The 22,775-nt window shown below is 43.5% G+C and overlaps 1 protein-coding gene across 1 annotated transcript in view; it reads right to left on the bottom strand.

Annotated features, from left to right (window-relative positions):
* CDKAL1 (CDK5 regulatory subunit associated protein 1 like 1) overlaps nt 1–22,775 on the bottom strand; it is a 664,701-nt gene that overhangs the window by 27,132 nt on the left and 614,794 nt on the right. The window contains exons 14-15 of the mRNA XM_047101748.1: nt 9,292–9,375; nt 6,226–6,390 (exon numbers count right to left, since the gene is read on the bottom strand). Coding sequence (XP_046957704.1) covers nt 6,226–6,390; nt 9,292–9,375 — 249 coding nt within the window. The remainder of the gene's footprint in view (nt 1–6,225; nt 6,391–9,291; nt 9,376–22,775) is intronic.

Raw genomic sequence — 22,775 nt, 5'->3', positions numbered from 1 at the left:
GCATTTGTTGCCTTGTGGGATCTAATGGGGCCCAGGGCTGGCCTCACAACTTTGAAAGCTCAGAAACTGTCCTGCACCTACAGAAAAGACCACATGGACAGGACAAAGGAGACCAGTATATAAAACTAGAATGCCAATTTATTAACAGCACACTTAAGAGGACTGAATAATCCTATTTTCTTCCTGTAGGCAGATCTGTATAGGAAGGCACATTATCATCAGAAATTGCCTGGTGAAATGTGGACTCCACAAAGGGAAGTAAATGAATCTAATTTATAATGGTACCAGGCTAAGGGAATTAGATGTGCTCATTTCCAAATGGGGATGGTCTTCAGCGTTTTTGAACTCCATCGGCCAAAGCATCCTCTCTTCTGGATGCACTCTCACGGCCAGTGTTGGGCTTCTGGACTTTGTTGTGCTCGCACGGCTGACCATTCCTAACCTCTGACTGGCCTACTGTTTCTCTGGCTACCTTGAGGCTTTGGGGTAATTCCGCCTATCTTTTCTTTGACCAAAAAGATGTTGGGTTTCATTTAGATATTATTTAACTTAGGTACTAGAGCAGTATAAAGTCTCATGTATTCTGTTTAGAAGCCTAACAAAAATCATTAAAAACATTCATTGAATTTTTATACACTGCTAAGGCAGTAACTGTCAAGATACACTGTCAAGTGAAAAACAGAGAAAGTGTCTACAATTTAAGAAGGAGGTGACGAAAAATATGTGCATGTATTTGTTTATATCGTTAAAACAAAAAACCATGGGAAGAACAAACTGAAAACTGAAACAAACAAAATTCCTTAAATAGGTAAGAGAAGAAACAGGATGGAGAAGACAGAAGGTGAACTTCTCAGAACATACTTCTGTAGATTTGATTTTGTAAAGTAACTTACATAATTTTAAAACAAAATTAAGATTTTAAAATTCCAAAAAAAAATGAAAGCAAAGTGGAACAAATGCTCCCCAAAGGAGTATCCATTTGTTGGGAAAGCTGTACAGAGAGGAACGATTTCGGCTGACTTTAAAACCTCTATTGGCCAGGGTGCCTGGGTGGCTCAGTCAGTTACACATCTGACTTCGGCTCAGGTCATGATCTCACAGCTCATGAGTTTGAGCCCTACGTTGGGCTCTGTGCTGACAGCTCAGAGCCTGGAGCCTGCTTTGGATTCTGTCTCCCTTTCTCTCTGCCCCTCCTCACTTATGCTCTGTCTCTCTCTCTCTCTCTCTCTCTCTCTCTCAAAAATAAATAAACAAAAACAAGTTTTAAAACGACTATTGGCATGTACATCCCCCAAGGGATATACCCATGAACAAAAACAGCTGCAAAACTAGGACCACCACCACCGCCACCACAACTAAACTCCGTATTCGGTAATCATGGTGTTGGTGACAGCATTGGTACAATTATTATCAGACAGTTATATGAGTATCACAGGATAAAGCAATGAGTACTTACGTTGGGTTACTGGGACCTGGAATTTTCAGTGTGGAAGAAAGAAGTTACAGATGTTTAAGGTGGGTGATGGGTATGTGAGATTATTATACTGTTCTCTCTACTTTTGTGTATGCTTGAAATTTTCTCTAATAAAAATTTTCCTTAAGAGAGTTAAAGCAAAACAACTCATTGATCCTAATCTTCAGTGATGGCTCTCAAATAATTTTTCGTATTATCACATGGTCATGAATGTGGTACAAGTGACAGTGGGCCATGTTTACCCTCGGGTTTTCTTCAGGTGAAATGACTGAACAGCAAAGCAACTTTCTACGGAAACTTCAACGGTATAAAAAGATCATCACATTGAACAGGACATGCTACTACAAATTTAGCTTCCATGAGGGAGTGTGGCAAAAATAACCATGCTCTTCACGTCTTAAAACGGTGCTTCTGCTCAAGGTTCCTATGCCTCCGGCCCCTTTCACTAAACACCTCCTCTCTACACACATGCGACATGCGCATACTCCCGCCATCATGTTTACAACCCACTCCTGAGGAATTATCAATACGTAGATGAGATAGTCTTCTCCATCCATGGAGATGCTGTTCCACTCTACTGTCTGAAGTTGGAAGTGTGAAAATTTGGTACGATTACATTAAAATATTAAAACTGCTGTTATAAATAGCAAACGCTCCTTCCCACTTGAGAGTTATTTTCTTAGGAGAGTGGTTTTCAAACTTCAGCATGCATCAGTATCACGCAGAGCTTATTAAGAAAACAGGTTACTGGGTCTTGCTCTCAGAGTTTCCAATCCAGGTCTGGGTTGAAGCTTGAGAGTTTGCCTTCTTAACAAGTTCCCAGATTTGCGGATGCTGCAAATTTGGGGACCACACTTGAGAATTATTATCCGAGAACATCTCTGAAAGCATATGTGTCCCCTGCTTCCTCCTAAGAACAAAGCCCCCTAATACTTTCCATAAAAAAGTTCATGATCTCCCATTTCTTTGATTTATATTTATCCCTTTGAACTCCATGACGTCTTCCACTGTTTTAATTATTATATAACCTTTTTATCTGAAATTATCCTTCAAATGATACTTACTCAGAAATGTTCTCTATTAGGCTACAGGTGGCAGTTTGCCCCCATGTTCCCCAAATAACAATCAGACTAATTTTGGCTCCTTCCTATCCCCTTTTTCTAATCTTCTCTTCCTCCAACCAAACTGAAAAGAAGACAGGAATAATCATAAAAAGATGTTACCATACGCTGTTTCCACTAGCATAAAATTTCTTAGAGGACAGCAACCTTTTGCCTTTATTATCGCTTTCCTTTTCCACCATGCTGTGAGCATTTACCTATTATTATCTGAAAGTAACAAGGCCTGATTTCTATTAATATTTATAGAATTCAAAGCCCTGCCACAGGGTAGGCATTCATTCAATCCATTTTTGTCAAGTAGAATATTTCAATCACAGAATCTCCGAGAGACAACCGAGGTTCGGCGAACATTAAGTGATAATACAGAAGGTTACAAAAGCCTGTTACCGCAAACACCAGAAGGCTATAATCTGGATCTCACGATGCCCACCCAGTCTGTGTTTCTTCCCCCAGTCTGTGTACCTGTCACCAGTTTTATCAAAAGACGTCAACAGGGCCTAAAATGAGACAAAACAACTCTAAAGTAGCATAGGGCTAAGTACTTACAGGATTATCAAATTCTCAATTAGGGTAATGCATTTACTATGGACAATAATTTTTTAACAGTGTTTTGCTTTAAATGCTCTGACCTTTCTGGATTTCTTTACAAAGTGTATGGCAGGGGGCATCCTTCCAGAAAAACTCAGGAAAGCCTACACAATGCAGAAACCCATTCGGATGGGATTGGGCCTCTGGATCTGAACAGATGATCCTAATATATAGAGACGCACCCCCCACGCTGACCTCCGTAAATGTGTCCTGCATGAGAACGGCTGGAACAATGAACAAAACCACGACTATTAGTACCAGGTCATCTTCAGAGTTTTGCTCTTTCTAGACGCAACTAGATTTCAGGGAAATGGGAAACAACCATTTGGTAGCTGTGTGCTATGTTCCAGGAACAGGATCAGGTGGTTTACAGGCACTCCAGAACGTATTCCTTCCAACGGCCCTATGAGATAGACATTATGATTCCCACGCATTATGATTCCAAATTAAGCTTGGGAGTTGCATGGCTCGGGTAAACTGGCAAGTCCAGAGGCAAAGTCAGGTCCGTCTGACCCCAAGGCCATGCTTCATCCACGCAGGTGAGCTGATGTTTTCATTCGAGAGTTCCAGCACCTTTACGAGTGCTCACAGAGCTCCAAGTGCCCGAAGCATGGTTTTCACCTCTAACAACTACTTCTAAATTCTACAAAAATGTAGGTGTTCTCTTCCTGCCTAATGTATTTTGGTTTCTACCATCAGCAACAACATTTCTAACATCAGGACAAATTCATTAAAGAAGGCTTTCTGGACCCCGAGCCTGGCGTATCTTTAAAAGCTGACAAATAATGAAGTGTAAAGCTATGCTCATTAATGTCCAGGAAGTCGCACACGGTAACGAGAGACTTGCCTGATTTCCTCTCGACGCAAGCATCCGAACTGATAATCCCAAACCCTTTGGTTTCATGCATACTCTAAGACTCCTCCTCGAAAGCCAGGAGGGCCAGCACATCCTAGCAAGGATCTCGGACAGCCCAGGGTGGAGGGAGGCTGGCGGTGGGAACAGATGTCAACACATTTTCTAGGCTGGAGGCAGGGAGGAAGGCAGAGGGGAAAAGGCTGCTCCCCCACCCCCCGGAATTTAAATGGGGCTGCCCTTTTAGCAAGAAACAGTATAGTTAAGGAACTAACAGAAGGGCACTGCTTTTCTTGGTTTACGATAATGTTTCCGAACACTGTCCTTTTCCACAGACACACGTTGATGGGATTACATCCGGCAGGGTCTTTGAGATAATAGTTTGCCCCCTACTGCCACGTGCTGTGAAGTCCTTTGCATTGTGGCAATTTATTTTCTTTTAATTTTTATTTATTTTTATTTTATCATTCAGAGAGAGAGAGAGAGAACGTGAGTGGGGGAGGGGGGCAGAGAGAGACAGAGACAGAGAGAGAGAGAGAATCCCAAGCAGACTCTGTGCTCGGCGCACAGCCTGACGTGGGGCTCCATCCTATGACTCTGGGATCGTGACCTGAGCCAAAATCAGGAGTGGGATGCTCAACCGACTGAGCCACCCAGGCGCCCCTCACTGTGGCAATTTTAAAGTCAACCTTGTAATACACGCTCTGTAGAAAAGCAAACAACAACCACCACAGACCAACTTCCTTTAAAAATTTCTGAAGTATTGGGGCACCTGGGTGGCTCAGTCAGTTAAGCATCCGACTTCGGCTCAGGTCGTGCATGATTGGTGAGTTCGAGCCCCGCATGGGGCTCTGTGCTGACAGCTCAGAGCCTAGAGCCCAGAGCCTGGAGCCTGCTTCGGATTCTGTGTCTTCCTCTCTCTCTCTGCCCCTCCCCCACTCACTCTCCGTCTCTCTCTCAACAATAAACAAACATCAATTTTTTTTTTTTTTAATTTCTAAAGTATTAGCTAACACATCAAAAGCCGACTCTCTAGCAGTAAAATTTAAATTCTGGATTATACTGTTCCTTCCGGGTCATCCATCCCAAACCCCAAGGATTTTTTTTTCTTTTTTTTAACAACAGCAAACATTCATGGTTATGCTTATCCAGTATTAGAGTTCACTCCCTGTTGAGGACGACACACAGTTGGCGGGGCTGTGACAGAGGCTGGTGTGCGTCATTCCATTATCGGTCAGATGGCTGTGCATAGACACTTGTCAGGCTCGTGAGAGGTGTCACTCATGTTTGGACACCAGAGTCCATCACCACGTTAAGTGAGAACGGAGATAAGAGGGCCCTCTTTGTCACTACTCTCAAAGTCTAATTAACATGCCGTTGTGACTTATTTTCAGGGGAAAGATAATACGCGTACTTAAACAATTGTGGAATTGTACGGTCAGATAAATATCACTTCTCCCTTTTTCCGCATGTGAAGTCATGGCTGCGTATTTTTTCTGGAGTGCTTAACAATTGTGTTGGAGAAAGGACATCAAATGATGCTTGGAAATGTGACACACATTTTCATTTCACACTCCATCAGCTTTTACAACTGTAGCTCAATGAAATGTAAGAGAGAGGTTGGCAAACAGCCATATTTACACCAAGGTATAAAACAGGGGTCAGGTTACTTTTTTATAGAAAGAAAAAAAATTGTTTAATTTTCACTCCACGTGACCAAAGCAGATATTCAACGGACGCCCTACAGAAAGGTCCCTAACCGCACACACCGGATGGACACAGTTTGGTGCCTGTTTAACTGCGGCTTTTGACTGTGCGATAAACAGCTTTGTAAAGCATGAAAATGTCCCTTTCCTCACCCCCTTCCACTCAGGATCTGCTGACACCGAAATATACCAGTCAGATGGTCCTCAGCGTTCCATCTTCCACCTGAAAATACTGCCTCCTGCCCTCCGCTCTGGCCCGGAAGCAGAAACAGCTATTCGTCTCCAGGCAGAGGGGCAGAGCTAGAGGCATCGGCAAAAATGCATCTTCCTAATTCAGATTTCAATCTGTCAGAAAGGATTAAAGCCTCATGCATGCATAAAAAGGGAACTCCAAACGATAACGGAAACGTGGGCTGGAGTCACGGTGCTTCTACAGCTGCTGTTTTGCCAGCAGGGTAGAGAGGAAAGCGTCTTTTTACTCACCTCTGGCAAACCCGAGACTTCTCCCTTCGCTAATGGTTTGCTGATGGATGGCGTGTATACTCGGGCGTCTGATACCGGCTGCCCTTTCATAAAATGTTTTCCTGATTCATAAATGTCCACTTCGATCATCTTCCCCATGAATGTGGGGTCCTTTGGCACTAAAACCTTGAAAAAAAGTTCAGAAGGCTTAATTTTTTTTTTTTTAAGTGAACATCAAATCTTAGAACCACTTCAGATCTATAGAATCACTGCCCAGAAGGCAGAGGGTGTCTGTACAGCTCGCCCCCAGTTTTCCTAGCGTGAGTGTCCTATCACTAGTAAGACATATAATTAGCAAGCCAATACTGATGTGCCACTGTTAACTGAAGCCCACACTGTATCATTCAGATTTTGTCCCCTAAGCTCCTTTATTTCCCGCTCTGAGATCCTGTCCCAAGTAGGCTCCATCTTGCAGCTGCTCAAGGACCTGGAGATCGCGGGCGAGGAAGGCATTTCTGGAAGGAGCTTCCTGCCGGGCGGCAGACAATGCTCTCTCTTTGCGGGACGCCTGCTGTCCTGAGGCATGTGGTAGGCAGGCCCGGGAAATCCCCCAGCAATCAGCCAGTCACTTTTGGACAGGCCTTTGATATTCTGCTCTGGGCTGTCCCGGGCAATGAAGAGAACGGAGACAACACTGATGAAAGCCTTATACTTTTACTACCTGCCAAGGCAGCTGTCAGAAGAATGGCTTGAGTAGACGCTTCAAATCAAAGGCCTGCACGTTTCTGTGGATGTGAGCGTGTGCGAGCGCGTGGGCGTGTGCTCTGGTTGGGGGCGGGGGAGGCAGGGCAAGAACGTGTACAAGCGGCCTTCTTAACATCCCAAACGCCGGTGTTTGCGGCTGGATGACTCCTGGAACTAAGGGTTCCCGTTCCCTGCCTTCCCTCTGTTATCAAATGCACCCAGGTTCCACCTCCATCCAGGATCCCCTGCTCGAGTGGACGGGAAACCGTCAGCCGGCCGGTCGAAGGCGTCTGACGGAGAGTACTTGTTCACCTCGAGCAGATGCCTCGCTCCTTTGGGGACCTGTCGCTGGTTTGCACGCAGTGTGTTTCCCTCACGCTTCTCTTTCAGAGCCACGGCTGCGTGCCAGTCTTTTTAAGGTGGGATCCAAAATAAATAGCCTAAATTCTAATCCAGCAATCCTTTGATATCTAGATACGCTCTCCCCTGCTGGAACACATCTCACTCGGAAAAAGAATGCCTGTGAAATCTTTGATAGGCTTCCTTGTGGACACCAGCAAGTCACAGAGGCGCCGGCGGTCCCCAACCAATTTCTCTGGGATCTCGGTCTTTCCGGGTTTGATTCTTTCATGACCACTGAGCATGCGGCTTCATCCGAGGGTAGGAGAAAGGTCACCTGGGCGGTGAATGACTCACGGCAAGCCCAGGAACTACAAGGCTTCAGTATCAGAATATGAAAGCCCTTTTACATCGGTTTTCATAAAACAAGGAAATCTCTGGAGTAAACCGTCTCTGAGAGATGTGGTGCTATTCCGGGGGAAAAATAACTCTCCTTGATCTGCTGCCTTGATCTGAATGAAGGGCTCAGTGTTTTTTTTTTTTTTTCCCCCTCCAGTTTTAATAATTGGAAAAAGCCTGACTGCTTTAAATTGGAGGAAACAGCTAATGAGGCATGCCATTGCCTTTAAAATGAAGGGGAAAAAAGTTCCCCGCTGAGGCAAAAACCCAGATGGCAGAGAAAAGAGAGGGAAGAGGCGACCAAAAATACAATCGAGTTCCTCCCCGGGGCTGAGCAGGTTGGCCTGAATAGGAAAACGGCTCTCTGGAGGCAACTAATGAGATGGAAAACGGGGAAGGAGTGCGGGGGACACCTCCTTGCTGTAGTTTCTGCCGGGCCTGGGACAGAACAGGACAGGCTTCCCGTGGGCCTTGACAGGAGCCTCCCAAGTCTCCGGGGGCTGCGGGGCCCCGGGTGGGGTTATTCCATGTGGAGCATGGGTGCGGTGGGGGAGGAGAGTAGGGGGAGGTCGGGGAGGGGGGCGCTCCAGCTCCTGCCACTCTGCTTTGCACCACAGGCAGCCGGCCTCCCCGGCCTCCCTCTCCCTGACTTGCCCACAGCGGCCTTGAGGGGCTTCCCGAGCTCTGATTTCAGCCATGAGCCACAGAAAAGAAAATTCACTCTTCATCTGATGAGAAAGGAACAAAAAAAGCAGGAAAACCCATTTGATATTAAGACAAGTGAACACAATCCAGGAGGGACCCTCAAAATCCCTAGGCCCGTGGGACAGTGTCCCATGTAGGAGCGGAGACACCATGTCTTTTTGGGCCCTTCCCAGGACCACCGGGGGAAGCAGAGTCCCAAGTGCTGAAACAGGAACCTGGCTGGCTCCGGGGGCGGCAAGGCAGGCCAGCTCATGGCGGGGAGGGGGCAGCCCGTGAGTGGGGGGCCCTTCGAGCTGGCCCTCGAAGACGACTCTCAAAGTGAAGCTGTTTTGATCCCCATACTGGTCTCCAGAGTCAGTCACACTGTTTGAGTTGAAACCACGGAACGGACTCTTTTCCCTTTGCCCAGCATTCTTATCAAGGTGGAAATTAAAAAAAAAAAAAAAAACTAAAACTAAACACAACTCAAAAAACAACCAGGCGACCGACCCCCTGAGTGAGCGCTGGGACAGTGAGAGGAAATCCCGGCCCTTCCAGGCTGATGTCGCCCGTGCAGACATCCTTCCTGTTCTCTGGGCAGGACTTTCCCCTGTGCCCTGCCAGGCTGCAGAATTCTGGCAGGGGGAGCTGCCTCCTGAGCTCCCACAGCCTACAGCTGGTCCGGTCTAAGAGTAAGGAGGACTAAAACACAGCTACTCCTTTGTGGAGGCTGTTTTGGAGACTGAGCCACCGAGATAGCCCCCGTTAGTCTAGCTAGCTGGAGGCTGTACAACAGCCTTGCGGTGACAAGATTCTACCACCGTCCATCCCTTTGAAGTTCCTTTTGCTTGAAGTGGTTTACTTCACAACCTTCTCACTTTGGAGAAAGCGTTGAGAACTTAACGCAGAAGTGTCTCTCACCTGCTCATAGAATCGATTGTGTGCGACATAGAACTTGGAATCAAAAGATTCTTCTGTCACTAACACTTGTTGTCTTTCACCGATCTGTGGAGACAAGGGGAGAAAAAAAGGAATGGTAAAGACAGAAACCTGAGAATCCCAAAGAAAACTGCCCGCCCAAAGAGTTCTGGATCAGTAGGCAGTGTCCTCTCGGACTGAAAGCAGACTCCGGATTGCTACTCACTGAACAGCTAATACAGGAAGCACTGATTCACCTTTCCTGAAAGACATTATTATCTATGCGCTAATACAAAATGAGCATAGCATGCAATCCTATGTTCTTACCTAAGAAACAAAACTCAGCTTCCTCTTTCCACCTAAGAGGAAGTTAATTAAGGCGTCTAAGACACACAAAAGTCTTATAAGTATCACTTTGTTTCTTGAAGCAAAGTTGCAAAACAAGCCAGGACAAGCTGCTTCTAATCCAAATTCATGAAAATATTTTCGCAACGGTAGAGTAGTAATAAACATTAATTTGAGTTATGACGGATGTCACACTGAAGAAAATGCCTCAAAAAACTAGTCATTAAGTCCTTGCATCTAAACATGTCACGCATTGCATATGATTCTGAAATTACCGATTAAATTCGTATAGCTATTTACTGATTATATACATTTTTCTCTCTCCTAAGAAACTGTTTCTTCTTTGTTGAAGCCATGACCTTACGCTCATTGGTTTGTTTGTTTTTTAAGAAAGACAGAAAAAATATGGGACTGTTAATTCTCTACAGGATCAATCTACATTTATGATCTAAGTGTGTATCTTTAATAACCAAGAAGTTAAATCAACCAAAACATCAGTTAAAGAAATGTGACTAGTCTACAAACTTCCACCATTTCCAAGTTTATTCCACTGCTAAATGCAACATTTAAAGTATCAATTCTTTTTTTTTTTTTCATAAGGTTGTCAAAACGTCTGATGTAGCAAACTAGCTGGATTGAATGACTGTGCCCCAAATTATTTTTGCCTTTGCTACTTGATAAAGACAACCCTCCATTATTAAAGCACATGGACAAGAAGATTTTTAAAAAGCAGTCCCTATTCTCAGATATAGGGACTTGTCACCATGTTCAGGCAGTTAGCATTTAGGAAACATAAACACAGCTGCACTCAACAGACCACCTAATAATTAGAAACAAAACAAAACACCAAACACCCTTCTCCGTCATACAATGCCAATGCCTAAACACACTGCAATTTACTATCTTTTTTACCACCTCATTCAAAATGTAGCCCCCTGAGCCAAAGGTCGTAAGGTCTTGAGGATGATCCTTATCAAAGACTTATTTCACTCCCTGAAAACGAATAGGAAGTTGCTGCAACATTAATCTCTTTTAAAAATCAACTCACAACAAAAGAAAGTCTCCCCAACTGCAGCGTTGAATGGGAATGGCTCTGTTTATTTAAAAAGACTGATGGATACTGGGTTTCACTGAAGTATATTCTTCTGGAAGAAAACTTAGAATGTTTACACACAGTTCACAGTGTGAGTTGCTTATAACTTAAGATAAGTATCTGTCAATGGTTCTTAAGGAAATCTGCAATTACACTTGATCTCACGTTAAGTTTTTGGGAAATTAACAACAATATGAGACTGCAGTGTCACTGAAAACGTAGGCTGCTTCTTTCCTCTTGTTTGTATGAATGTGGACGGCTGTAGTCATCATCTCTGGGCTGTTCTATTTTACCTGGAGGTACTAACAATGATAGCAATACATACACAGAGCTTGAAAGTCTTGCTATGTTTGTACAGTAGAGGGAAAGGCTTTCGATCATCCATCAGAGAACTCTTTGTAGGTGAGTATTTAACTATCATTTGCCAAAAGGATGCAGGAAAACAGCTCCGTGCAGTGATTTACGGCGGCAAACATCTCTGCCTTGTGTCCCCCCGGCCACAGATTCTGTCTCACTGGTGAGGCTCCTAAAGTTCCTCAGAAGATACTTAGCAAAAAATGAGCCTAAGAAACTAGGACTTTTATCAAAAGCTGCTGCAATCTATCCCAACCCCCTGAAAAAACCAACAAAAACAATAATAAATGCTCTCATACATAAAGAAGATATACAGAATACAGATACACAGAATGAAGGTGCAATGAAGTGAGTATCAAATATAACCTTTAAGAGAAGTGACTATTTGAAGGAACCTTAAAAACACCAATGACGCCAAGGAAGGAGGGAAGTTCAGGTGGGACGCCCTCGAAGAGGCAATTTTGCCTTGGTGACAATAAGGGACTTATGGACCAAGGGTTTGCTTATAAGGCTCAAATCTTTTTCTAAATGAGCTACCTCGCCCTCTACTTTCCAACTGTTTTCTCCCCAACCTCATAGGATAACCCAGCATGGTTAAGGACCCATATATAACAAACAAGATTTAGGGTAATTGTCCTGATTTGCCTTAAGAATGTCTCTGCCAACCAGCAAGGTTGTCCCGGTCTGGGCCAGAAGTTGGGGGGTGGGGGTGGGGGGGAAGGGCAGGGAAGCAGGGAATCTGGAGAAAAAGGGCAAAGCTACAGATATCCTTAGGCCATGAGGACAGCCACGGCCCAGCTATGTAATGTGCTAAAGGCAGAGAGAATCCACTGGAAGGGATTCGTGTGTTTTACCGATGGAGAATGATGGAGAATACACCGTGTCTCATCCGAAGTTCTGCGACATCTACGTTCACCTGACATTCTGATATTCTCCTCTGGCTACCTCACCATCACTGACAGGATGGCAAGGTTACGGCACTGGCTTAAGACAAGTCTTCTGCAGAAGAACTTAACACAAAGATGGCTTGTGCTATTCAAGAAGCGATCAAACTCCCCAGAATATGTAAGAGGTTAAAGTAAATGTTTGCACAAAGATCGTGACCAGTAGCGCAAATTAAGATGCCAGTGGAACTGTGAGCCCGAAGCATGGTTCCGAGGCAGCTTCCAGATGGGGGGAACATTCAAGGACAGGAGGGAAGGGGGCACTTGGAAGTGTGGGGAGAAGCAGGGGTGCAGAGTTCTAGCAGAACTTAGGAGAGAGCATCTCAGGGAGGGTTATTCAAAAACACTAGCTGCCACAGGTTTGACAGGATCACATGTAGATGCTGGGGCGGGGGGTGGGGGGAGACACGGGGTCTGAGCAGATTATTTTTTTAAGATAAAAGAGATGTGACGTTTTGGGTTTTCACATTCCTTGCCACAAAAGGGAGGGGTGGGTGAAACTGGCTGCAGGTGGGTAGAGGAGAGTCAGGCTGATGGGGAAGTGGGTCATAACATGTAAAGGACCTTTCAGTTCCAAAGTTCTAGGTCACTCTTCATGGTAGATCGGCAGGCTAGGGCCTGGTGAGCCCGAGAGCTTTCCGATGGAGGAAACACGAACTCTACATCCAGGCTTGCTTTCCTTAAAGTAAATATACGCTTATGGCCCTCTGCAAATTTACAGCTACTTTCTTGCTGCACTTAAAGTAATGTGATCTCTAATGCACACCAAAGAAATAGTTACAAAGTCTCTCAAAAAGCTGTCTAGTGACATGAGTCTAAAGAAGCCGGTCAAAATCTTCCCAGCAAAGCCCTTGTTTTATAATCCTAACAAAGACAACGCTTCTGCCTCGGATTTTCTTTATAGGTATATAATCTATACAGTTGATTAACTAAAATGTGCATTTAATTTCTTCAACATTTTTTTTAAATTATTTTTTAAAGCTTATTTCTTTTGAGAGAGAGACACAGAGAGAGAGAGAGAGAGTGAGCACATGGGCAGGGGAGGGACAGAGAGAGGAAAGAGACAGAGACTCCCAAGCAGGCTCACATTCTCAGCGCAGAGGCTGACAGGGGTGGGGCCCGATCTTATGAACCGTGAGATCATGACCTGAGCCGAGATCAAGAGTTGGACACTCAACTGACTGAGCCATCCAGGTGCCCCTAATTTCTTCAACATTTGAGAATTTAGGAACTTGGGCTGGGAAGTTAAGGATTTCTATGGGAAACTCAGATTCCTTTTACCAAGTCTGACCTTGAAGACATTCGTACAAGGGGCTGTCGTCAGTCCTGGCACCTGCTCTCGCAAGTGGGCCCATTTTGTCTTGTATTCATCAAATGTCCGCATAGAAAGCTGTTTTCCTAGGGTGTGCAGAACTTGGTCCATTGTAACCTAACTTTAGAACGATGTTTTATGAAAAGTGAATTGTAAGAAGAGTCTCGTAAAACCATTCTTCTTCCATTTCACAGACCGTATCACCAAAGCGAGGGATGGGTATAGAACAAGGACTCACAAGACCCTGCATTCCTGGCGATCTCCGAGAGCCGATGTGAAGGAACACGCGAGAGGCACAATTCTCCAGGCCTTGTTGAAAGGCCGGTAGAAAGGTTCTCCGAGTTATTTGTTTATTTATTTACCCACAGAGGCAGAGGTTCCCTAAATAGACCAGGAAGGTAAGAACCGGACACAGGTCTGACAATCTCAGATTCCACAGAAAGAGCCGGCAAGATGCGGTGATTTGGTCAGTGGCTCGGACAGAGAGCAGAAAAGGAAGTCTTGGAACCGGAAGGCCATGCTACCTGGTGCCTCCTACTTAAGTGCTAGCTGGACAAAGGGGACGACGTCAAAGATCTCATTCCACTGTGCGTGACTTGCCCCTGGGTAGAGAAACATCTGTGACAAACAAAAAGCAGGGTTTTAAAATTCAATTTTTGGGTAGAATTTTTAGTACGTTACATCATCAGCTAGCTGTGTTATTTGTGTCACATCTATGTTTAAACTTTCCTAAGTGCCTGAAGTTGTGAGAAACATCAGTTCTAACCATATGCCCAGATGACACACGTGAAACACGTGCTTGCATTGAAGAGCAGTGGTTTCCAACAGAATTTGGTTGCTGAGTGAATGCTCATTCAAGTCTGCTCTATTTCTCCGTTCGTCCTTGGAAAGTTCCTACGGGGCTTTAAATCCTCCAGGATTTAGAGAGAGACACTGAACAGAATCACTTGAAGGCAGGCAAGCAACACAACATTAAACAAAGACATTAGACTATGTGGACTTTTCCCTGCAACTCAGGAAGAAGTGTTACTTATGAAGGACTCCCTGCACTTGAAGAAGTAAAAGGTTTCTTTGAAACTCCTGTATATGACTTTAAGTGTAAACTATATGTAAAGTTTATTTCTTTTTATTAGTCCCCCACCCCCACCCCTCATTTCTATCTCACTTTATACAGAGAACCTGAGAGAAGGTTTGGAAAAGAAATTCCAATTCTAGTCTCTAACCTAACTGGAGGGTCAGGTTAGAGAGACCTCAATATTTCAGTGTAACTGCTCAGGGTCCAAAAAACATTCACAAAGAACAAATATATATTTGAGGACCACTGTAAAAGAAGCACTTCTTTCCTGAAACAGTTAATAGGAAGGTAAAGAAATTATTTTGTTTCCTCTGAAAAGTTTCCAGAAATTAATTTTTCTGTCCAGTTGCCTTAGGGGGAAAAAGGAGATTAGAACACATCTATCAAAAGCTCTCGTAATTATTTATATACCATTCCTAATAAACCTGAATATTATCTCTGTTTACCCTATGAAATAGTCCAACATTCCATTTCTGCAGGTAAGCTGTTGGGGGTTTTTTGTTATTTTTCTTTGTTTTCTTGTTTTTTGTAGATAACGAAATACAGTTTTTCTACCTGACTGGCTTCTGAATGCATGACTCTGGAAAATGTCAAATGTCTTTCTTTAGCTCCAGTCAAATTAGTTCCCCCCACCCCACCCCCCCCCCCACCCCAAGCTGCCTGGAACATGTTAAACACAAGGCTGTGACCCTAAACTCTGAAATAATATTTCTAGTGTCTGTGCAAAAGCCTGCCCTCACATACACCTTTAGACTAATTACTGCAGTGTAATGTTGCCAGCGAACCACTGTAATTACACTTGGAGAAAAGTGTGGTCTTGTTCTCTCCTAGCTAATGAAAATGATAACCTTTCCAGTTTGATTCATCATTCACAACAGGCAGAGCATGTGATGCCGGGTCTCCAGGGTATACGGTAATTTTCCTGACTGTTTATGCACACTCCTGTTTTCTGGCCGTGCAGAAGCTGGAATGAAAGAACCAGGCACACTAATGGTAAAAACAGTCGACAGTAATAATAGCAATAACATTAAAATTTAATATCATCCTTACTCAACAGTTCCATTCTCTAATGAAAGGGCCACGACACAGGAATGTGTGTCAAAAATGATGATAGCACAGAAAACAAGTAATGAGACTCCAAGTCCATCATACTCAAAATCCTTGCCATCAGTTTATTGGTCTACTTACAGATTCCTGAGAGACGCTGGACGGTTTATTCGCAAAGGGGCTGACTTATATCGGGCTCTTAGACACTGACAGAAAATACATGCTATTAGAGTTTTTCAAAGCAGTATCTGCTAGGTGAAAAACCATATATTGTTTAGCTCTACTTACTAGTAGGAAAAAATACATTCAATAGGGAAAAAAACTGTTCCCTTGGGGTAGAATATCCATACCTTTAAGTATTTCATCTATGCATATCCATTAATTACCCTGAGTATCTTTGTGATGTTATCGTTCCTTCTTCACGTTTCAGAAGAAACAGGAAGAAAACGGCAAAAAACAATTTTTGGCTCTTTGCAAAAGCAGTGATGCAATATAAAGAGATCAGACCCAAGGTGGTTCTCTTGAATCAAATCAGACTGTGACATTTCTTCTAACAACAGCCCTGTGCCCTGTCTTCTTCAGTCCCTGGCTGGGTTTTTTTCCAGCCATGTGCCCACTCTACCATGAGAAAAGACAATCTAAGGGAGTCTCTTCCCAGTGAGAGATAAAATCCCATTCTTAGTAACAGAGCTATTGTCACCTGCTGGCTGAGAGCCAACAGTCATAGTACAGTAACTGTGCTTTATTGATCTGGTTAAAATAATTCTCTACGGCAAATAGTTACATGATAAATGCCAATCAGATCCCTTTCCAGCATTAGAAATGCAGACCTGTGTGCTAACTGAACTTCCAACTCAAAAAACAACCAAGTTTTAACTACCTGCCTGTACATTTTTGGTATTCTAGAACATTCTAAGGTGTTACCTATAATGCTTTTGTGGAATTAAAAAAAAAACAAAAACAAAAAAAACTGTGTTAAAAACATAGAACATGAGATCCACTCTCTTAACAAACCCGAACGAGTTTCCCTTTCTCGTTGCAGACCCGGAACAAAGTATGTTAGATCTATTTTTCCTGCACCAGGTAAGCTCGACAATGCCCAGGCAATATAGGAAAGTGCTCAACATTTAAAACTTATCTCAAGTCCCAAGGCCAGATGTTGCCAGTAATATCTATCCATGAGATCTTATTAATGGGATGACTAAATGAGACCACTATGAGATATTCTGTGGAACCCTTTTTTATTTAATAGTCCAATTCTAAGGCTGGACAATTATCTCCATCCCATTCGCTTCCACCTTCCTGATCTTTTCACACTGGTCTCTCCCAGTCATTCCTCAGCACATCCGGGTCAATCTTCTTTGATGAGCTTCTCTTAAAGGCACAGAAATGGTCACACTTACCAGCTCAGAACTAATTAACAGACCACCTTTCCTGGAGGAAAGCATCTTTAGGATTTTTGTTTCACTGATAACACAATAAATTAGCCAGATGACACAGATAAAGAAAGAGAGACCACTGCGTTTTAGAGATCTAGCGTTTATGTAATTCTAGTGATGTGCAGGGATTCCCTGCCACTCGCCCTCACCTCTTTCCTCCGGAACCTCATTCCGGAAGTACTGCGTGAAGACTGCTGAGAGCCAGGTAACTTCATTCTCTTAAACAGGACTGCAGTGTAAGACTCAGAAGAATTCAAAGAAAGCTCCGGACATTTGGAGGAAAAACGGTACGGGCCTGGTCTGCAGGACACCTTGTAGTTTTCTCCGGGGTGAAAGGCTTCTTTTCAAACACTACGTGATAGGCAAGGATGGATAAGTTCTAGTACACCCAGACTCTAAATGTGGATTTTTGAAATCATCAATTTTAGAGCTGGCATGGGTGGAAGAATTAATAGATCATTTAGTTCAAATACATCATTTTATAGATGAGGAAACTAGGGCTCATTAGAGATCAAGTGACATGGCCAGAGTCATACAGCCCGTAATATGCATCCATCACATGAAAAATGGATTTTATACTGACAATTGTTTTTAGGCAAGTGAGTTACTGAATAACTCTAAACCCGCACCACCCAGCACAGTGGCCACGAGCCCTGAAAACGTGGCAAATCCCAACTGAGAGGTGTTGTAAAATACACACAGCAGATTTCAAAAATTTAACATGAATAAAAGAATGTAAACTATTTCATGAATTTGGTATGGATTACATGCATATATTTTTGACAGATTGAGTCAAATCGAATACATTCTTAAAATTTACCTGTTTTCTTTCTTTTTTTAGTGTAGCTACCAGAAAATTTAGAACACGATCTGCGGTTCACAGGACATTTTTATTGGACATGGCTGCTCTAGACCATTATTATGTAATTTTTAAGGATTTAACAGAAATCCATTTCACTGGTGATTTAAAAAAATTTTTTTAACTCACCACAAACATTCTTAATTTTGGTAATCATATAGATGCAACAATTTAATTTTAGGAAAGAACGCACACATATCTATAAATTATAAAGGTGGGAATTGTGAACTGGGAAATTCCTCTTTTTGATCTTTATTCTTGCTTCCGTTTTTCTGGTCCATCACAGGCTCCCCCATAGCTAAGGCATGACCAACTTGCTTGCTTGTTTGTTTTGTTTTGTTTTGTTTTGTTTTGTTATTTGGGAGATCCAGGCAACCAAGGGGAGGCCATCTAAATTTCCCATTTCGTGTGGCTGCGAAAGCAGCCCTATAAAAACAAAACAAAACAAAACAATGGTGTTTCCACTAAAAAGGCAGAGATCGAGCATTCTCAAATTCATTTCTAAAAAAGCCAAATAATGAATGTCCGACATACATACCACCTTTGGTAAGATAAACCTTTCCTTACCGACCCTGTTACCGAAGAACTCTGCATAGACGTGAGTAATAAATAACACATGCACTATATCCCACCATCTTTCCCCCATTTGCCAGCCAGGATTGAGGCTGAGGAAGCAGAAAGGATTAAGCAGAAATCAAAGGCAGCCAAGCGCTAATGGTGTCTAATTAGCATAACAAAAGACACTGCCACAATCTTTCAGCAGCGGGCAATACCTCTCATTAAAGAAGACTGAATAACAATTATTCTCTCCCGCTCCCCCCATACCTCTTGGCTTAGCTCCGGGAGACCCTGAGAGCTCAGTTCCAGAGCCTCTGCTTTATGGGCCAGGCATTCAGGCTGCAGGGGAAAGAGCCTACTTGTATTACTGTGCACCTGCATCTCTGATTTATTCTGATTTCCTCTCCTGCCGTGAAAGTGCAGCTTCTTCAAGCACATACAAGTCCTGCTAGGCAGTTTATAGGTATAGAATACTGAGGAATGGCAATGATAACAAAACAACAACAGCAAAAAAATGAATGCTAGTTCCCCCCTAAAATGTCTTTATTTAAAGAAAATTGATCTATTTGTCTCTCTTCGTCTATTCTGTTTTTCCCCTTTAATGTCACTTCGCTGTCTCAGAGGTGATGAAGGTAAACGGAAATTTTACCAAAGTTTATTGCAACCAGTCATTAGCTGTGGGCATGCGCACACGCCTGCACGTGCACGTCGTGGAACTTAAATGGGAGCAGTCTGATTGAAAACGACCCTCTGTCCCTATTTCCTCTCGGTGATACACGACGAAGAAAGTATATAGAAAATTCAACCCTAAAAAACTGTGGTTGCAGGTGGACACGGTAGTTTTTGTATAGCAGGCGGGGGGTAGTTTTTATATGAAATTTAAAGCAGGAATAAAGATTCTACTTAAACCAAGAATAAAAAGAAAATCCTCTTCCACAGTGATCACGAAGGAAGATGAAAGCTTCAAGTAATCCCATGTACTCTTTCTATCAATCTACTTTGGAGGAAGGGCTGAGTGGGGAGGAAAGAGAAAAGGGCACAGTCATTTAATCCAAACGATTGCCAATTCTGAGCTTTATTTCTTGGTCAGTAACACCTTTCAAAATGGAATCTAGTTATGAGGGTTGCTTTGATTTCTTTTCTAATGGCCTCTCCTGCCAAACACAATATTATATAGTCTACTTAAACCCCAGTGTTGCCATGTCTGTGAGTGGCTCTAGGAAAAGCCGTTTATCACGTATGCAGACAGGAACCTCGCAATGGTTACCAAAGACTAAACAGCAGAAACCAAAGCCAACTCACCGAGTAGCTGAGAGAATCCTACTGAACCTAGTTAGTAGGTCTGGATGTTTCAGACTGCCACCAAGTTACCATATTGCAGGAATTGAGAGACCCTGAATAGTGGAACCATTAACAACAGTACAGACTGCTGACCTGGGGGGAAGGCACTTTAATGCTATACTGCACGTGGCGGTGAGCAGTTAAAATAAACCTTGGGATATCACTTAAATACGAAAAGGCCGTCCTCTGCATGGTGAACCACACGGCAATCAAAAGCCGGTTTCCATCATCCTTCCTATAGGTAGGGTGGATTTTTAAAAATCCTCTCTCCCACTGAATTTCTCCTGTTTCATAGATCACCTTGTATTTTTTGTTTTTACTTCTTTGCCTATTTCCACCTTAAAATGTTGCCTAAAAGGGCATGCAAATATGATGATGCATTATCGCGAATTCTACGCCGCTTCGTATTTTAAAGGACAACAGGTTTGTATTTTAATCGCCAGTGACTAGATTTCTCCTAACAGCCACAGTCTTGATCTACCGCCTTATGTCTTACCAAAGGTTTCTGGGTATACTCGTACAATCTTCTTCCCTTTTTTTTAATTAAAATTTTTTTAAATTAATTATTTTGAAGAGGGGGTGAGTGGGGGAGGGGCAGAGGAAATCCCTAGCAGGTCCTGTGCTGCCAGCGCAGAGCCCAATGCGGGGCCCAAACTCATGAACAGTGAGATCATGACCTAAGCAGAAACCAAGAGTTGGACGCTTAAGCGACTGAGCCACCCAGGCGCCCCTCCAGTCTCCCTCCCTTCCAAGACAGACCCCAGCCAAAAGGATGAGAGCTCAAGAAGAACTAATCAGAGAGTCAAGAGGCCTTCAGTTCTACCTCTGCTCCTAACTAGCTGTTTGACTCTGAGCGAGTCATTTCCCTCTGGGGCCTCAGTTTCCTCTTCTAAAAACAAAACAGGGAGATTTGAAATCAGTAACGGGTAAGGCCATTCCTTGTGTTTCTAAATTAGGAGTTCCATGGAGAAGGCTGGACCGCCAGCCAGGTGTCCCGCAGTGAGTGACTCGGGCAGCAGGGTTCTGCTGGGACCGGGGTCTGGGACAGGTGGCCCGCCCCAGCCTGACAGCAGGGACTGGTCTCAACACCCCCGGCTCCTTCCTCTCTCTTCCAGAGCTGACGCACGGTCTGGGCTTCGTGTTTGCCAAGGCACGAGGACCAGTGCAGAATGACTGGGAGTAACAATTCGGGGATCAGGTTGACCCACGTGAAAGAAACAATGAAAACAACTTGGCTGGAGTCTGGAAGTTTTTGATTAGTAACCTAGTTTTGGGGAGTCAGTATGTATGTGGAGAGGTTTGATTACTATTAGTAATACAGCTGACAGTGGCCCTGTTACCGCTAGGAGCAAATTCTGGAATTTCCTGCTTCAGTCTACTACAAGAAGATGGCCCTGTGAGCTGAGACACATCCCTCAGTTCCCCATCTAGAGCCCCTACTGGAGATGCTGATTCAAGCAGCTGGGAGACTTCCAATTTTACGTACAGAACCGTCTTGTGACGCTATCCGATTACTGCTTCAGAGCAAAGTAACTTTGAGAAAGCAACACTTCAGATACATGACTATTTAGTCTAGACCGATGCTAAACTGGCTAACGAAGCCAAGTCTGCGGGAGGAGTTAGAATCCCAGCCCCCAGGAGCCCAGGTCAGCAGTCCTGCTGGGCCGACCCCAGCCCTCTGGAACAGTCCTGCCTGGGAAGCAGAGATAAAGAACTCTTATGCTCCCTTTTCAAAGCCATGACTCAAAGGATTTCAGAGAAGGAAGACAAAGCATATTTAACGGGGAGAGAGGAGGAAAACTGTCCAATATTGATAAATCTACAACTCATTTGTTCTTGTCATTTCTAAAACATGATCCTATGCCTGCCTGAAAGAGTTAAGGCTGTATAAATATTTATCATTCTTCTTTCAAAAGGATAAGAAAAAATTCCTTTTGCATACATGAATTTCAGATTGCTGAGCAAACATTAGGATATGGTCAGGGGCCCATCATCTTAATGAGGATACGGTAATGATAATGTGTTGGAGATATATATATATATATATATCTCATATAGAGAGAGAGAGAGCTTGCTTATATATGATCCAAAAAACCCTAGAGATTTTGATTTTATACTTAGGCATGCACAGACCCGAGAATAGTTAATGCTCTCAGAAGCATATGGACGGGATGACAGGAATACCATCAGGGGCTTACTTTGGGACCAGGGTGAAAGATTCATTAAAAGTGATGAATACGATATGCCTTTCTTAATGTTTTGCAACTGCATATGCAATATAGCAGGCCAGTGACTACGCATTTTAACTGTCTTTATTTTTTTTCAACGTTTTTTTTTTTTTTTTTTTATTTATTTTTGGGACAGAGAGAGACAGAGCATGAACGGGGGAGGGGCAGAGAGAGAGGGAGACACAGAATCGGAAACAGGCTCCAGGCTCCGAGCCATCAGCCCAGAGCCCGACGCGCGGCTCGAACTCACGGACCGCGAGATCGCGAGATCCCGCAAGATCGCGAGATCTTGACCTGGCTGAAGTCGGACGCTTAACCGACTGCGCCACCCAGGCGCCCCTAACTGTCTTTATTTTTAAGAGAGCTGCCAGATTTTAATTACAGATTAAACAGTTATTTGCAAATGAGTACCTCTTCATTAACATAGCAGAATCATAATAATAAACAATTCTCTGCTACAAAACAGCACCCTGAACGGCGTGAAGTTTAAGAACAGTACATACATATGGCATTACAGCAGGCCAAAACAGCCTACTCACCTTGAGCAAGCTGACACCTTAAAAAATGTTACGGGAAATAAATGACCTCGATGAAAGCTCACAAGATTCTGTATTTTATGAGACTGGAGATTTTGTTTCCTTTATTTGTGGCTATACCCCTGGTGCCCAGCTCCATGCCTGGATCCTAGCAGGTTCTCAATAAATATTTGTTGAATGAATGAATGAAAGAGCCAGCATTTTTAAGGAGTATATATTTTTGTAGTTATACTGTCATGTGTTAATACTTTTAATAACATTGCTACACTGAAATCAAATCATCTGTGAGGTTACCCTCAAAGGATTTAATTCAGAAATTTATTTGAAGGGCTGGAGAAGGAACGCAGTTTTCAGTT

The sequence above is a fragment of the Lynx rufus genome, unplaced genomic scaffold (assembly GCF_022079265.1).
Source record: "Lynx rufus isolate CCGP_SWC_20201006 ecotype Redwood Valley unplaced genomic scaffold, mLynRuf1.p SCAF_6, whole genome shotgun sequence".
In the NCBI taxonomy this organism is placed as follows: Eukaryota; Metazoa; Chordata; class Mammalia; order Carnivora; family Felidae; genus Lynx; species Lynx rufus.
This window is presented reverse-complemented; position numbering and strand designations above follow the sequence as displayed.